General features: G+C 52.3%; 2 protein-coding genes across 2 annotated transcripts; one reads left to right on the top strand and one right to left on the bottom strand.

Moving 5' to 3' along the window:
• Positions 1-113: 113 nt before the first annotated feature.
• LIG1 (DNA ligase 1) lies at positions 114-6,448 on the top strand. The gene is given in 25 exon segments (XM_042894938.1): positions 114-217; positions 343-497; positions 589-630; positions 755-830; positions 1,162-1,290; positions 1,292-1,377; positions 1,457-1,543; positions 2,269-2,325; positions 2,825-2,997; positions 3,075-3,241; positions 3,313-3,389; positions 3,479-3,570; positions 3,644-3,743; positions 4,218-4,303; positions 4,382-4,497; positions 4,573-4,668; positions 4,770-4,880; positions 4,960-5,031; positions 5,097-5,241; positions 5,311-5,393; positions 5,477-5,629; positions 5,761-5,814; positions 5,902-6,045; positions 6,117-6,209; positions 6,279-6,448. Coding segments are annotated over 24 exon segments (2,334 nt in total). The 5' UTR covers positions 114-217; positions 343-480; the 3' UTR covers positions 6,357-6,448.
• A 1,303-nt stretch (positions 6,449-7,751) lies between these two features.
• Positions 7,752-9,807, bottom strand: LOC122194029. Its single transcript, XM_042894940.1, has 2 exons — positions 9,481-9,807; positions 7,752-8,415 (listed from the first exon to the last, which is right to left on the bottom strand). The coding sequence occupies exons 1-2, from the start codon at positions 9,645-9,647 to the stop codon at positions 7,968-7,970; spliced, it is 615 nt and encodes a 204-aa protein (XP_042750874.1). The 5' UTR covers positions 9,648-9,807; the 3' UTR covers positions 7,752-7,967.
• Positions 9,808-16,921: the final 7,114 nt, after the last annotated feature.

Genomic DNA, 16,921 nt, shown 5'->3' with positions numbered 1-16,921 from the left:
GACGCCCGCGCCCGCCCCCGGCGGCGGCGCGCACGGCAACGGCCGCGCCGAGCGCACGGCTCCGGCCCCGCCCCCTCCGCGCAACGCCATTGGGCGCGGCCGCCGCGCGGAGCCGCCTGGGAAATAGAGTCCGGCCTGCCGCCATCTTGGAGACTGAAGGGAAGGTGACGCCATCGCGCAGTGACGTCATCACGCCGCGACGCTGGCGCCATGACAGGTATGAGTGGAGCTGGGCGCACATATGTAGGCGTGTATGCATGTATGCGGATGTGCGTGGCTGTATGTGTGCGTAGTTGTGTGTGTGTGCAGCTGTTAATGCAGGTGTGTGTGTGTGTATTTTAGGACTCCACCGCGCAGGCGCGGGTCTCAGCCGAACTACACCTCCCATCACCCCCCGCGCCTCGCACCCCTCCCAGCTTCCGGCCGCCGGCAGTGACGTCACCCACTCGGATTTTTCCCCGCGAAAACGGCGGCGGAGCGATGCAGCGGCGGATCACGTGAGCAGCGCGGCACCGGGACCCCCCTACCCCCACATGTCCCCCCATAGTGACTCCCCTCTTCTCTTTCTTCTCCCCTCCCTCCCCCCAGGTCTTTCTTCGCCCCTCCCAGGGCTGCAGATGGCGCCGTCCCGTGAGTGGGGCGGGGATGAGCTGGGGGGGATTGGGAAGGTTTTTTTACTTGGGGGGGGGGGATCAGGGGTGCTTCCCCGCCCCCCTCATCGCACACCCCCGCCCTGAGCTTCCTCCCCTCGCAGAGCACATGCGCAGAAGTTGGAGCTGAGCCCCCCCGAAGAGACCCCCCAGGAACGTCGGGACCCTGATGGGAGCACGGTGAGAGCCCCCAGTGCCTGCCCGGTTCCTCCCAGTGCCTATCAGTCCAGCCCCAGTCCTGCTCTGTCACACCAGTATCTCCCAGTCCTACCCCAGTATCTCCCAGTGCTCCCCCCGCTCTTTCCCAGTCCTTCAGTCCCATCCCTTTGTCTCCCACTCCTGTCCCATTGCTTTCCCCGTGCTTTCCAGTCTAGCTGTGGTCCTGCTCTGTCACCCAGTATCTCGCAGTGTCGCTACGGTGCCCCCTAGTCCTGCATCAGCCTCATTCTTGTGCCTGCCAGTCCTGTGCTGGTGATCACTGTCCCTCTTAATGCTCCATATTTGCCCACAGGATCCCACATCCCCTGGCAACAGCTCTGCCCCTGTACCCCCCACGTCCCCTCGTGCCCCCTGCTGTCCTCCATCCCCACAGCAGCCAGGGGACAGGGATGGAGACAGTGATGGGGATAGGGACAGTGCCCCCCCCCGCATCCAAGCGCTGCCGTCAGTCACCCAGCAACCAGGACAAGGAACCTCCCCGTCCCCACAAAGCTCCAGCCTCCAACAGGTGGGTGACAGTGTTGGTGGGATGACACAGGGGTCCCTGGTGGTGCCACGAATGTGTCCTCCCGTTGTTGTCCCCGCAGCTGTATACCAGTGGAGCCATCCCAGTATGACCCCAGCAGGAGTGGGTACCACCCAGTGCAGGATGCGTGCTGGGGGCATGGACACAGGTGGGGGCTTTGGGGAGGAACCTCAAGTGGGAATGTTGGAGGATGTGGGGTGGGTCATGGGGGGGGGGGGGGGGGGGTTCGTCACAGGTCAGGATGTGGGGTGATGAGAGATGTGGGATCATGGGGGATTATGAGGGACACTGGGGTGCAACATAGGGTTGTTCGTAATAGGGTGGGACCTAGGGTAGGAAATGAGGTTACTGGGGAATGTGGGGTGGTTCGAGGGGGGGAGATGGAAGATGTGGGGTCATTGTGGGTGCTGGGAGCCTGGGGAGGATCATGGGGGATGTTGGGGTCACAGGGTGTGATGTGTGATGGTGGGGAACATTGGGTCGTGGAAGGTCATTTGGATGGGACTTAGGTTGATGGGATGACGGGGAACTTTAGGATGGGATATGGGGTCAGGGGGCTTTGGTGGGGGGACTTCGAGGTGGGACATGGAGTCATGTGGGGTAATGAGGGACTCATGTGACATTGGGGGTGATAGGGTCACAGGGTCGGACGTGCAGTGATGGGGGATATTGGGTCATGGGAGACATCAGGATGTGACGTGGGGGACGTTGGAGTAGGGTGTGGGCTTTTGGTGGGGTGATAGGGAACATTGGGGTGATTCATGGTTGGGAATGATGAAGGACATAGTGGGGACATTGGGGTCATGATGAGTGATGGGGGGACAGGGTGTGGGGGTTGGGGTGGATCTAGAGGTCACAACCCTTCCCCTTCAGTGTCCCCTACCTGGCGGTGGCTCGCACCTTTGAGCGCATCGAGGAGGCCTCATCCCGGTAAGACCCCACTTTTTTTTTTAATCTGGGAAGGCACAGCCCCAAATTTCCCCAAACCTCAACATTGACCCCCATACCCAAAAGGCCAATGACTTTGGGTCTGTGGGATGATCTCATTTCCTCCTTCTATCTCAAACCCTGATAATTTTGGGTTGAGACAATGACCCCACCTCCCCCCTACCCCAAACCCGAATAATCTACACTACCCCAAACCCCAGTGATTTTGGGTTGGGTTGGGTTGAGAATGACCTCATCTGCACCTAATCCTAACATTGACTCCTCACCCGTGTTTTTAGATGGGGAGGATGACCCCATTTCACCTTCACTCCAAAACCCAATAAGTTTAGGCTGGGGGGCATGACACCTTCTCCACTCCTACCACAAACTACAAAGGTCTTGGGATTTATGGAGACAGCTTCGTTTCCCCTCCATCCCCAACCCTTACCCCAAACCCCAATGATTTGAGTTTTGGTGTCCCCGCCCTCAATCCCCCCTCTAGGCTGAAGATCATTGAAATCCTCACCAACTTCCTGCGCTCTGTGGTGGCCCTGTCCCCCTCTGAGCTGCTCCCCTGCCTTCTTTTGTGCCTCAACCGTCCCGGAGCCGCCTCTGAGGGGCTGGAGCTGGGCATCGGCGAGACCCTGCTGACCCGTGCCCTCGCTCAGGCCACTGGTAGGACCCAGGGGTGGGGATGCCCAATGGCATTGACAATGGCATAGGTGCTGATGATGGCACTGACATCCCCACAGGCCGCCAGCTGGCTCAGATTCGCAGTGAAGCACAGGACAAAGGGGATTTGGGGTTGGTGGCCGAAAGCAGCCGCTGCACCCAACGCACGGTGGTGCCACCGGCCCCGCTGAGCGCCAGCGGTGTCCTTGGCAAGCTGCGGGAGATGGCCGCCATGTCAGGCAATGCAGTGAGTTTGGGGACCGCGCGGGTGGCACTTGTCACCTTCCTTTTGTGCCGACGTTGCTGTGTTTTTTGCAGTCTGCTAGCAAGAAGATTGACATCATCAAGGGGCTGTTTGTTGCCTGCCGGCACTCGGAGGCACGATACCTCGTCCGGTGAGGACAAGAAGGGGCCATTGGAGTGCTGTGGGATCACCTGATAGTGACGTAGTGACACTGGTGTCCCTTGGTGTCCCCTAATGCAGGTCACTCAGTGGGAAGCTACGCATTGGGCTGGCCGAGCAGTCGGTGCTCACTGCGCTGGCACACGCCGTTGCTCTCACCCCACCAGGGCAAGGTGAGAGCCGTGAGGATGCTGGGGGCGGTGTGGGGATATGGGGTGGTGACACTGGGGCTGTGTCGTGTGGCAGAGTGGCCGCTGGCTGTGGTGGATGCTGGGCAGAGCATGGCACCTGATGCACGCAGAACTTGGTTGGAGGAGCAGAGCCGCATCCTCAAGCAGACTTTCTGGTGAGGCCTGTGCCCTGTGGATTCCTGTAGGTCCCCCTTGGGTCCCCTGGGTCCTCTTTGTTTATTTGGGGTACCTGCTCTTTGGATAGGCTGTTCTCCTGAGATTCCCATCCTCTTGTGTCACCTGGAGTCTCCTTTGATTCTTTTGGGGTCCCTGTTCCTTCTCCTGGAGTCTCTTTTTGTCCCCCAACATCCTCCTTTTGCTCATCTCAGTTGCCTTTATATCCCCCTTTCTCTGCATGCTTCCCCTTGATCCTTGTTTCTTAAGTGTCTCTGCGCTCTTGGTGTCCACATTGGTACCTTTTAGTTTTATGGAGTACCTGCTCCTTGTGGGTGGTGCTGGGTGATGTTACCAACTCACTGAACTCCCTGGGTCTAATAACCACCCCATGAGCTCATTAGAGCCAAGTCCTCTCCTATCTTGGCAACATGTTAACAGAGGGGGGTGCTAGGTCTGTCCCCTTGTCCCTGCAGTGAACTGCCAGACTATGCTGCCATTGTCCCAGTGCTGCTGGAGCACGGCCTGGAGCAGCTCCCCAAGCACTGCGGCATCACTCCAGGTACCATGAGGCCAGAGGTGGGTGGTCCCAGCCCCATCCTGTTCCCATCATCCTCAATATGTCCCCTTTTGTCCCCAGGTGTTCCCTTGAAGCCCATGCTGGCCCAACCTGCTCGCTGTGTCAGTGAGCTGCTGAAGCGCTTTGAGGAGGCTGCATTCACCTGCGAGTACAAATATGATGGAGAACGAACCCAGGTAGAGTTTTAGGGGAGTCACAGGGTACCCTTTCACCCTTTGTCACCCTCCTGTCACCTCTGTGTCCACCCCTAGATCCATGTCCTGGATAGTGGGGCCGTCTTCATCTACAGCCGCAACCAGGAGAACACAACAGCCAAATACCCTGACCTCGTTGAGCGCATCCCCAAGGCAAGCTGGGGTCTCCAGGGGCAGTGTGAGGGTACCAAGGAAAACATGGGGGACTTGGGGACAGTGGTGATGCAGTGCTGAGCTCTGGGATTGCCTCAAAGGTGCTGAAGCCCGGTGTGCGCTCATGCATCCTGGATGCAGAAGCAGTGGCTTGGGACAAGGTCACCAAGCAGCTGCAGCCCTTCCAGGTGCTGATGACGAGGAAGAGGAAGGTGAGAGCAGGCTTGGGGACATGAGGGGCAGCAGCTGGACAGTGCAGTGACACCCTCTTTGTGTTCCATGCCTCTGCAGGATGTGGATGCTGCTGCCATTAAGGTGCAAGTGTGTGTCTATGCCTTTGATCTGCTATACCTCAATGGGGAGGTGAGTGTGTGTCCCCAGGGGGGTGACGCCTCATCCCCAAGGGGGTGACACTGTTCTCCCCACAGCCGCTGGTGCGGGAGCCCTTGGCCACGCGACGTCGGTTGTTGCGACAGTCATTCGAGGAAGTGGAGGGCGAATTCCTCTTTGCCACCTCGATGGACACCCACAGTGCTGATGAGGTCTCTGATTTCCTGGACAAAGCCATCAAGGGTGAGTAATGCCACCAAGGGAATGCTAGCCCTACGTCCCCTTCCTTGAGTGACCACAGGTTGTCCTCAGCCTCTTGTGAGGGCCTCATGGTGAAGACACTGGAGGTGGAGGCCACCTACGAGATTGCTAAGCGGTCCCACAAGTGGCTGAAGGTGAGCACTGGGGCCTATGTGTTGTCTCTCTGTCCTCCTGTGGCTTTCCCCATGTTTCCAATCCCCTGCCTATCTCTCTACAGCTGAAGAAGGACTACCTCGATGGCCTCGGGGACACGCTGGACCTCGTTGTCATAGGTGCCTACCTGGGCAAGGGCAAGCGTGCAGGCATCTATGGGGGCTTCCTCCTGGCCTGCTATGATGAGGAGAGTGAAGAGTACCAAAGCATCTGCAAGGTGACCACAAGGGCCACCTGTGGGCTTGGAGATACCATTGGTGACCATTGCAAAGCTTGGGGACATTGGTGGGGGGACATTGGGCTTGGGGACATTGCTGGGGGCTGTCCCTAACCATTGTTCCTCTACAGATAGGCACTGGTTTCACTGAGGAGAACTTGGAGAAACACTACAACTTCCTCAAGGTGAAGTGCTGGAGCTGTAGCACCACAGAGAGCAACTTGGGCCGTTTGGTGACAATTTGGGCCATTTGGGGATGTTGTGTCCTCCAGGAACACATCTTGACTCAACCGCGTCCCTATTACCGCTGGGACAACGCAGTGGCCCCTGACCGTTGGCTGGCGGCCGTGCAGGTCTGGGAGGTGAAATGTGGGGACCTGTCCATTTCCCCTGTCTACAGGGCAGCTGTGGGGCTGGTGAGTGTGACAGCGGGATGTGGGAAGGGACATGTGTCCTTGATGGCACTTTGACTCTGTGTTTTGTTAAGGTGGATGAGGACAAGGGCATCTCGCTGCGCTTCCCGCGGTTCCTGCGTGTGCGCGGGGACAAGAAACCCGAAGAGGCCACCAGCAGCACGCAGGTGACAGGTCGGGGGCAGGGATGGGACACGAAGGAGGGAGGGATCTCACATTTACTGTTTCCTCTGCAGGTGGCTGAGCTCTACAAGAAGCAGCAGCAGATCCAGAACCAGCAGCAGGCAGAGAAAGGGGACGAGGAGTTCTACTGACATCACCCTACAGGGACAGGGGCAATGCTGCCCGGGGACTTGTCCTACATCAGACATCCCCATGTGTTCCCCTGTGGCCTGGGGACCTCAGGACGTTGCTATCCTCCATCCCTTCAGTCCCCTCACCCCACATCTGTTTTCCCCCTATAGCCTGTTGTCCCCAGGCCATTATTGCCACCTTCCAACCCTTGTCTACCCCTGCCTCGTATCCAGGGTCCCCATGCGTCCCCCTGTGGCATGGAGACTTCAGGATGTAATAACCCTCCATCCATTGTCTTCCCCCACCCCATATCCATTGTCACTTCTGCCCCATCCCTGGAGCTCCCCATGTGTCCACTCCCCAATAAACCGTCTGCCCATTGCTCCAGCTTCTTTAGACCTGGAAGGGAGCTGTGGTCATACAATGGGACTCTAGCAGGGTATGGGAACACTGGGAGTTTGGGGAGGGTTTGGGTGAGATCATAACTGTGCCTGCCCCATATATCTGAGTTAGGACTGTGCTCTTGCATGGGCTGCACTGCAGGACTGACCACCTCCATGGAGTGATGGAGGGCACCACGCACCTCTGGGACTCTTCACCTTAACAGACTGCGCTGTAGGGCTGTGCAACCCTATGGGGGTGATGGATGACATTATGTACCTCCTTGGGCTGTTGGGATGCCAAGTAGGGGCTGGCCTGAGCAAGCAGAGGGAGAACTGGAGGAAGTGGGAGGAGAGCAAGAAATATCTCTTTTTGAGGAAGCAGTGTGGTTTCTCTTTTGCCTGAGCTGCAGCAGGTCCCACACAACATTTTGTTTTCAACATTTGTTGATTTATGCCTTGGTCCGGATGTGCTGGTTTCTTTGGGTTTTTGTTTTTGTTTTTTTTTTTTCTTTTTTAGAGCACGTTTCAACCTCTCACTTCTCTTCTGGCATCTGATCTCTGAGAAAGGGGTGGGGAATAGGAGTAAGTAATGCGACCACAAAAAGTGACAAAATTGATAACAGTGACATCTCACAAACAGGGAGGTAATGGCTCCCTCCTAGTGCAAGAGGCAGAGAGGAAATGGTGCTAGCACAGAGCCTGGCCCTAACTGCCCCTACCACCCCCCTTAGCCACTCTGACCCTAACCCTAGGATTAACTCTGCTCTAACCCTTAGCCCTAACTCCTAGCCCTAACCTCTGTCCCTTCCTCTAACCCATCCTTACCCTAACCCTAATTTTCACTTCCACCTTCCCCTGGAGCTGCTCTCCACCAACATTTATGCTGACCTAAGACATCCCAAGCAGAGCCAGGACACCAGAACAGAGAAGGACGCAGCGACACCATGGTATCGCTATGTCTTGCCATGCTGCTGGCTGTCAGAGTTTTTCTCCATGCACTGAGCCTTTCTGAAAGAATATATGCAACTTGTGAGGGTTAGAATATATTTATTGTTTATCATATGTAATCATGAGTTAGTTTGCAAGCTGTAGAACACTGTTGGCCCTGCAGCAAAGCCATGAGGTGGTGATTCCATTTCCCCTGGGATCCATCATCACCATCCACTTCCTTCCAAAACCACTGGAGAAGCCTTGCTGCATCCTTGCTGAATAGGGGATCCTTTTGGCAGCAGTGGTGCCCACCTTCCCTCACATGACTTTGTTGTAGGGTGGTGGATCTATTTCTTCAACCTGGACTTTCAGGATGGCTTTCTCATTGTTGGACATCTTGGCTTGGACACGAATGTTCCCCTTGGAGACCTCCAGGGTTTCATGTTCTGACTCAACCGTGGCTCGCTGGAAGAGCGAGGAGCCGCAGTATGGTTTACTCTTCATCATTTTGCAGAAGACATCACTGAGGACTCCCAGGTGGTTCTCCTCTGTGAAGATCTCCAAGGCAAACTCAATTTTGTAAAGCATGTAGTCATAGGGGTTGGAGAATGTGATGGCCAAAAAGAAACTGCCAGCCTTGCAGACCACAATGCCCACGCTCCCTCGCAGGCTGTAGGGAGTTTTTGCAAAGGCACATATTCCTTTGGAGTCTGGGCCAATTTGAAAGGGCAGGGGATCCACATTCTGGCCACTGAAGCAATAACTCCTGTAGAAGGAGGGTTGGTGAGAAAGGGCAGCTGGAGCCCAGTGGATGGAGGCACAAGGGCAACTCATTTGCAGAGGTGCTGAGTGGGACTCAGAGTTCTCTAGAGAGCAGGCAAGCATTGCCAATGCCAAGCATCCCTGAGTCAGAATTACCACTCCCAGAATCACCAGTGCACAGCATCACCAGAGCAGGCATGACAGAAAGGGAGCTCGGTGTCCCTACCAAGCCTCTTTACTCTTTACCTTGTTGGACCCAAGCTGTGCCCTCTGTGCACATGAATCTCATGCAGTCCTACAAGGAGAAGTTCAGGTGCAGCAGCTGGGCAGCAGTAACTCCAGCACTGGGTTATGCTGGGGGCACCCAGCTGAAAGCAGTGGCAGAAAAGGACATGATCTGCAATGTGCCCTTGATGCCTATGGGGCTGAGGGTGCTGTGGGCTGCATCAGGCAAAGCACTGCCCAAAGCAGGATGAGATCCTGCCCTTCTGCTTAGCACTGCTGAGCTCACACCTGGAGTGCTGTGTCCAGTTCTTGCCCCCAGGAGAAGGGAGACAGCGTAAAGAGTTCTACAGAGGTCCATTGAGATGGTGAAGGGATAGGAGAATCTGTCCCCTTGGGAGAGCTGGGACCACTGACACAGAAGAGGAGTGGCTCAAAGGATTCTTATATAGGTATCTGATGGGGGGGGAAAACAGAAAAAGAGAAAGGAGCCGTAATGTTTGCATGGTTTGAATGTGCGCTCATGACTGGCTGCCCCAGGCTGGAAGGGACAAGAGCTCACTGATGACAGCAGGGAATCTAAGCAAGGCCTCCAAGGGAATAAGCAAAGAATAAAGACACAGAAAGAATTGGAGAAGCATGGGGACAAGGAAGGAATTTCTTGAAGTGTGTGCAGCTGTACAGTGCAAACTGAGGACGGTCCATCACAAGATGGAGGAACATGCTGGAAATTGCTCCAGCACTTGGCACTGAGCCTCTCCATTGTTCTTCTAATGCCAAAGGTATTTCAGCGATGTCCCTCATAGGCAGGGTGGCAGAAAGCAGCAGGGGACAGAGGGGTACCCACCTGAACTCCTTCAGTGTCACTGTCTTGGTCCTGTTGATGATCTCCAGGCCCACGCTGCGGCACACATCAATGTTCTTCATCAGGCTCTCCACACTCTCCCCCAGTTGCCCAGGGTTACAGTTGTCATTGCAAGGCTTCTCCTTTTCTTTTTTCTCCTTTAGTGGCATCTTCCCCACTCAGTCCTGGGAGCAACACTGTGGAGCTCCAAAAGTGCTGCAGTGGTGCAAAAGCAGCGAAAACAAAAGTGGTGGCTTCCTATGGGAGCTCAGAGCAGGGCATGCAGTGCTCCTCCCCGACATCCTGTCGGGCTTTGCAGGTCTCTCAAAGGACAGCTTTTGCACAAGGAAGTCCTGGGGGGAGCGACGCAGAAGGCTGTGCTCTCCTGCTCCATCCCCAGCTCTGGTTCTGGAAGGATCTAGCTGGAAAATATCCAGAATTCCAGGGCTGAGGGTTTGCTGATGCTCAGAGAGCAATGAGTGCTTCCCCCACATCCTGCCCATGGAGGAGTAATTCAGGGTGTCTGCTAAATACAAATTTAGGTATCCTTGGTGTTAATCCTGGTACTGCTTGTCCCAGTGTTATTTGTTCCATGGGTCACATTAAATTTATAGGCTTACACAGAGAGGGTCACAAGCAGCAGTGAATTCAACTGCTCCATAATTTAATGAGTAACACTGCTTATTTGCAATACAATGGTATGTTTGCAATGCAGTGCAGCACAAAACTTATTCAGAGCGGTACAGTGCAGTTTATGGCAGTATTCAGCCTAGGAAGGAGTGGGCTTCAAAGCTTTGGAACAGAAATTGCTGAATTAGGCATCACTCATAATCAAACCCCCTGCCAAGAAAATCATATTGTCCCACCCTCTTGAGCGTGCATCATAAAATGTGGTGGGGGTCTCTGGTGGTCACTGAATGAAGGCTAGATGTGAACCTCTCTGTGAACTTTCAACCTTTTAAGGGAGCTGGGGATAGCCCGAACCAGCTGGTATTGGTGTTGTGTTGGGCTGAGGATCTGTTTCACTACCTTCAACAACAGAGCATCTACTCCTCTTTCTTATCATCGTTTGTCAGCAAGTTTGTGCAACTCTGCATTCTGTTCTTGAGCTTACCTGTATGCAAGCAGCTCGTCCTTCAGCTTTTATCCACTCAAGTTATCCAGAAAGTCTGTTCTCACAGCATGGAAAAGCTGTTCACGTGATTCATCCTCCCCTTTTTTATATCCTTAGCAAATCCTTTTGCCCACCATGCACCACTGTCCATTAACACCTTCCTGAATTACTTTCTAGATTCCACCTGGTGGTTCATATGATGTCTCTTGGCATAATCATCTAGGTCTTTTTCTCTTAGGACAACACCAGAAAGAACACTGCATACCTATGCAGGTTATCCCTATAAGGATAATCAGTGCAACTACTGCTACAAACAGTTGCTCTACCCAGGTAAAGTTAGGGAGCCAGTGAGTGAACTTATGCTGTATATCCATGAATCCAAATGTGGATTTTGGTCCACACAAGCACAGCAACTTCGGTTAATTATCGTACAGACCCCTCCTGCCTTTGCTGCATGAAGGTCTAGGGACATTCTATTCTGCAAGACCTCAAAGAACAGATCTCTGCCTGCAGACCCTGGATGGCACCTAAAGTCACGTTCTTAATCCTTTCCATAGTGGCTGATACACTCACTATTGCTTTTTCCAGTTTGCAGACCCCTAGGTTCTGAACCCTTAACACGTGCTGGGGCTGCTCCCCATGAAGCAGAGGAGATGGAATTTCAAGCTGATGTGTATGAATGGTGAACATCTTGTTGCTTAGCTTTCTGCAGGCTGGATACAACTGCTGTTTCAACTAGCCCAGTGACAGAGCCCTCCTTGCACATCATCCTGCGTGAACATCAACTTCAGAAATGGAAGTCCCTCTCCTTCAGGTATCCTATCCTACCATCACAAGGAAAACAAACAATCTTGGATCCCAAAATCGTCCTGTTCCTGCAGCCCGGGCACTGCAGTCACAACTCTGCAAGGGCTAAGGACTCCTGTAGAAGGCCTCTTCCCCAAAGCAGAGACAAAACAGGTAGATTCTGTGAGTGGGAAAAAAAAAAACCTTACCTTTGCAAATGGTGCACCTTAAAACCTTGGGGAGGGGGGGAAATCAGCAATTAAAATGATTCTGGGGAGAGAAAATATAGAAAGTCTTCCCCATTCTTCTGCATGTCTCTGAGATATGGTGACTCCAGAGGAAACTGCTCGATAACAAACACTTTCTGTGGTCACAGAAGACGAGAGACACACGAGCATCTTTTCTGCCCAGCCAGCCTTGCAGAGCATGAGTGGAGAAGAATCCTGCCCCAGTGCAGGGATATCTTGCAAGACAAACACACACTATAGAGCTTCTTGTGCTCTGAAATCTCTGCACTGTGGGTTTGCGCTGACTTTGCTCCTGGCACCTGTTGAAACTTGGGATGCTGAATGTAGGAACAAAAACCAAAGCTTTTCACACATGTATCTGAGCCAACTGAGCTTGGTGTCTGACAGCTGCCCTGAGCTCCTGATCAAACCACCTGGAAAAAGGAGTATAGCCAATGTGTAACACCATTAGGAGCAGTTAAGGCAGTGTATGCCAAACATGCCTGCTCCCAGAAGCAAGCAGTTTGCTGGAATCAGTGCTAAGAAAAAAAAATTCCCTCTTTCTCAAAATGATCCAACAGATGGAACACCTCCCCTGCGAGGACAGGCTGAGGGAGCAGGGGATGTTCAGCCTAGAGAAGAGAATGCTCTGGGGAGACCTGAGAGTGGCCATTCAGTATTTAATGGGGCTGTGAGAAAGAAGGATGCAGACAATTAGCAGAGTCAGTTGTGACAGGACAAGGAGAAATGTTTCCAAACTAAAAGAGGGGGGATTTAGATTGGATATAACAAAAAAGATTTTTAAAATCAGGGCAGTGAGGCACTAGAGCAAGTTACCCAGAGAGGTGGTGGATGCCCAATCCTTGGATACACACAAGGCTGGAGAAGGCTCTGAGCAACCTGATCTGGCTGTAGATTTCCTTGTTCACTGCAGGGGAGTTGGACTATGTGACCTTTAAGAGTCCAACTGATTCTTTGATTCCACATTTCCACATCTTCCATGCATGGTTTTTTATTTTAAGAAAACAGGGCCAGACCCCAAGGAAAAGAAAAACTAAAGGACAAGTCAGTTAATTTATTCTCCCCCTTTCCTTTCAACTGCAAGTGACTTTCAGTAACATGCAAGAGCCACTTCACTGCTCTCCTGACCTTTGCATCTGATTAATCAGTGGAATCAGAAATTACTGGAAGCAACACATACACACAGACACACAGAACATTCCTGCACACGTTATTCCTTAGGAAACAAATTCAAAAAGCTGCTTGCAGGAAGAAAAGAAGAGAAAATAAGGCATGGAAAAATATTTTTAATTTTTTTTTATTGGTTGAACCTCTTCCCACATTTGGAACATACATTTCTTCCAGGAGTGCAATCTCTTGTGAGTGGGGAACTCTCGCTCCTGCACAAAGCCCTTCTTACAAACTTGAGGCATCTGTGAGGCTTCTTGCCACGTGGACTCATTGGTGCTTTGTCAGCTTGGAGCTGTGGTTGAAGCACTTGCTGCAGTGCAGGCATGGACAGGACTTCTTCCCAGTGTCAATGTTCTCATAAGCTGTGGTAGAGGCTCTTCTCACAGAATCATAGGGGTTGGAAGGGACCTCCAGAGATCATCGAGTCCAACCCCCCTGCCAAAGCAGTTCCCTACACCAGGTCACACAAGTAGGTGTCCAGGCGGGTCCTGAACATCTCCAGAGAAGGAGACTCCACAACCCCCCTGGGCAGCCTGTTCCAGCACTCCATCACCTCACCTAAATTAGTTCTTGTGCACATTTGTGCAGAACTTCCTATGCTGCAGTTTTCTGGTCGTCTCCCTTTGTCCTGTCTGCACACACTGCTGAAAACAGTCTGGCCTTGCCACTCTGACCCCCACACCTTAGATACTTATAGAACTGGATCAGGTCCCCTCTCAGCCTTCTTTTCTCAAGGCTGAACAGACCCAGTTCACTCAGCCTTTCTCCATAGCAGAGATGCTCCAGGCCCCTCACCATCTTTGTGGCCCTCTGCTGGACTCTTTCCAAGAGATCCCTGTCTTTTTTGTACTGGGGAGCCCAGAACTGGACGCAGTGCTCCAAATGAGGCCTCACCAGGTGTATGGGTATCAGTCATGGCCTGAACCTCTGATTAATCACCTGAGGTGAGCCATGAGTCAGCCAGAGGAGCACAGGTGAAGGCAATTCAGCTGTGCTGCTGGAAGGGGTGGAGCCAGGCTGCACCCCTCCTGGACCTATTTAAGAGCTGGCTACCAGAGGGGAAGGATCTCTTCTGGAGATCCCCTCTTTTGGTGTCTTCTGGTGAGCTCAACCTAAAGGTAAGCTCTTCCATTTATTCTCTTTTGTGATCCTTGTTTGCTTTGCCTTACTCTCTTGATTATATTGCGATTATAACATCTTGATATCTATTGATTATACACAATTATATTGTGATTATAACATCTTGGTTATACGCTTGGTGAGCCAGGCAGGCTGAATATACTGAAATTAACATCATGTCTTTCCTATGGAATTTCTATAAATGGGTCAAGGGGGAGAGCAATACTCCTCTAGAGAAAATGATTCCAGGGCAGATCCCAGGATTTGAGGGATCGCCCTATTATGAGTTAGCTGCCATCATTGAAAAATGGGGTCCCTTACGCGTTATGGGCAATCTCTCCCCGTATCGCATGGCGGACTATTTTCAAGGACTTGGCAAGGATGTCCTCACTACCAGAGAAAGACAATTGGCTGCCTCCATGGTGGCATGGCCATTATTGACTGCCTTAAATCATGCGGACTTAAGAAATAATACTTTAGAAACTGAAAATCAGCTTTTGAAAGACCGCATTGAAAAGCTGGAGCACGAACTTGGCGTTTTAACAGGGAAGAAGCCAATTCTACATCTTCCTGTAAGCCAAATTCGTAATATTTCAATAAATGATGACCAGGCTCCTGAATCAACAGACTTCGTTGATCAGGACAACAAGAAATCCAAATCAGATCTTGAATGTCCAGTTCTAACTGATCCACTGGAAGTCCGTCCTGTTGTAACCCAAAAAACAAAAAAAGTACAGGACAGACCGGCAGGGGTGCCGCCTGATCAATGGCCCCCTGCCCAGACTCATTTACATGTTACAGCTCGGCCATACACGGCAACAGAATTAATGGACTTAGTACAACGATTTCGGCAGAAGCCTAGAGAAAGTGTGCCGGCTTGGTTATTGAGATTGTGGGATTCTGGGGCAGAAAGTGTCTTGGTGAATGGCCCAGAAATAGCCAAGTTGGCCACCATGACCGTCCATCCTGCTCTCAGACAGAGGTTATACGTAGGTAATCAATATCGTGATGAAAACCATTCCATACTAGAATGGTTAATGGCGGCCTGCCGTATGGTATGGCCGAATAAATCAGACATACCGTTACATACAGGTATGTGGTCCTCCATGGAGGACCTTCAAAACTATATCCGTGAACTGGGTGTAAGGGAGGCCATTTATGAAGATACATTTGATGGCCCTGATATGGTTAAATTTTCAGCAGGGATGAGAGATTTAATTCTACAGCAAGCTCCCTCCCATCTGTACGGCACCCTAGTTTCGATATTAAATCCCCTTGTAGCATCAGAAGCCGTAGTCCAGCAGGCTGCCCAGTTAGTTGCCGACTTGGGAGAAACAGAACGCCTGCGGACTAGGCGCAATATTCGGTTTTTGGAGGAAGCAGAGGTCCTGCCAGTAAATAAAACCAAAATGCCGGCTACTCGAGCTCCTCCATCGGGACCCATAAGGGTATCCCGAAAACAAATGTTTAATGATTTAATTCGGGCTGGGGTCCAATTTGCTAAGATCGACCGCCAGCCCAACCACGTCCTTCTCCAGCTCTGGAGACAACTAAAGGACAATCAAAAATTCCAGAGCTACCCTAAGAAATCAAGGGTAAGAGCTATAGAGAGGTACACAGGACTGTACATGTCTACCATGTTTCTGGTCATCAGCCCCTACAGTCACCGGGAAACGATGAAGCCGACACACTGGCCCGAGTTCGATGGATTGGGAATTCACCATCTGAGAACATCGCCCGCTGGTTACATCAGAAGCTACGGCATGCTGGACAAAAGACAATGTGGGCAGCTGCTAAAGCATGGGGACTGCCCATACAACTATCTGATATCGTCCAGGCATGCCAGGATTGCGACGCTTGCTCCAAGATAAGACTGAGATCGTTGCCCAAAACAACAGCCCATCTTGCTAGGGGACACAATCCTCTCCAGCGATGGCAGGTCGATTACATCGGGCCCCTTCCTCGTTCCAAAGGGGCAAGAAACGCCCTGACCTGTGTCGACACTGCAAGTGGGCTGCTGCAGGCCTATCCAGTACCGAAAGCAAACCAGGCATATACCATCAAGGCACTCACTAAACTGATGTCTGCCTATGGGACACCTCAAGTCATCGAGAGCGACCAAGGGAGTCATTTTACTGGTGCAACGATACAGCGCTGGGCAGAAGAAAATAACATCAAATGGCGATTCCACCTGCCATATAATCCAACGGGGGCAGGCCTCATCGAACGTTATAATGGTATTCTTAAGGCTGCCCTGAAGACAGACTCCCAGTCCCTGCACAGGTGGACAAAAAGACTGTATGAAACCCTGCGGGACCTGAATGAAAGACCTCGAGACGGCAGCCCAGTGCCCTGAGAATGTTGCAGACAACATGGGCCACCCCGCTTAGGATCCAAATTATGGGCACTCATCCACTGATCATCACTCGTCTTGAATTGTACGAACACACATCACAATAAAATTGTGTAAGCGTCGCGATATATAGCGGATCTCTGTATTAGGGAAAGCTTACCCTTTAGTTAACCTGATCATTGGTTCACGACGTGAAGGGGTGGAGTGTATGGGAACTGCTGAGTCACGGCCTGAACCTCTGATTCACCTGAGGCGAGCCATGAGTCAGCCAGAGGAGCACAGGTGAAGGCAATTCAGCTGTGCTGCTGGAAGGGGTGGAGCCAGGCTGCACCCCTCCTAGACCTATTGAAGAGCTGGCTACCAGTGGGGAAGGATCTCTTCTGGAGATCCCTCCTTCTGGTGTTTTGTGGGTGAGCCCAGCATAAGGGTAAGCCTTCCATTTATTCTCTTTTGCTATCATAATCTACTTTGCCTAACTCTCTTGTTTATTTTGTGATTGTAACATCTTAATATCCATTGATTATACACCAGGGCAGAGCAGAGGGGGAGGATCACCTCCCTCGACCTGCTGGCCACGCTCTTTTTAATGCACCCCAGGATGCCCTTGGCCCTTTTTGGCCACAAGGGCACACTGCTGGCTCATGGCCAACCTGT

This window comes from Lagopus leucura, unplaced genomic scaffold, assembly GCF_019238085.1.
Source record: "Lagopus leucura isolate 7727_CA_CO unplaced genomic scaffold, USGS_WTPT01 222-0_obj-0_obj, whole genome shotgun sequence".
Lineage (NCBI taxonomy): Eukaryota > Metazoa > Chordata > Aves > Galliformes > Phasianidae > Lagopus > Lagopus leucura.
The sequence above is the reverse complement of the archived record's forward strand: the minus strand, read 5'-3'. Positions and strand labels throughout refer to the sequence as shown.

Bases quoted from the DNA above. Each gene is read 5' to 3' on its own strand.
- LOC122194029 (XM_042894940.1), bottom strand. From the start codon at position 9,647: ATGCCACTAAAGGAGAAAAAAGAAAAGGAGAAGCCTTGCAATGACAAC. The intron at 8,416-9,480 runs GTGGGTACCCCT...CTCCTTCTACAG, and splicing joins GTGACACTGAAGGAGTTCAG to GAGTTATTGCTTCAGTGGCC.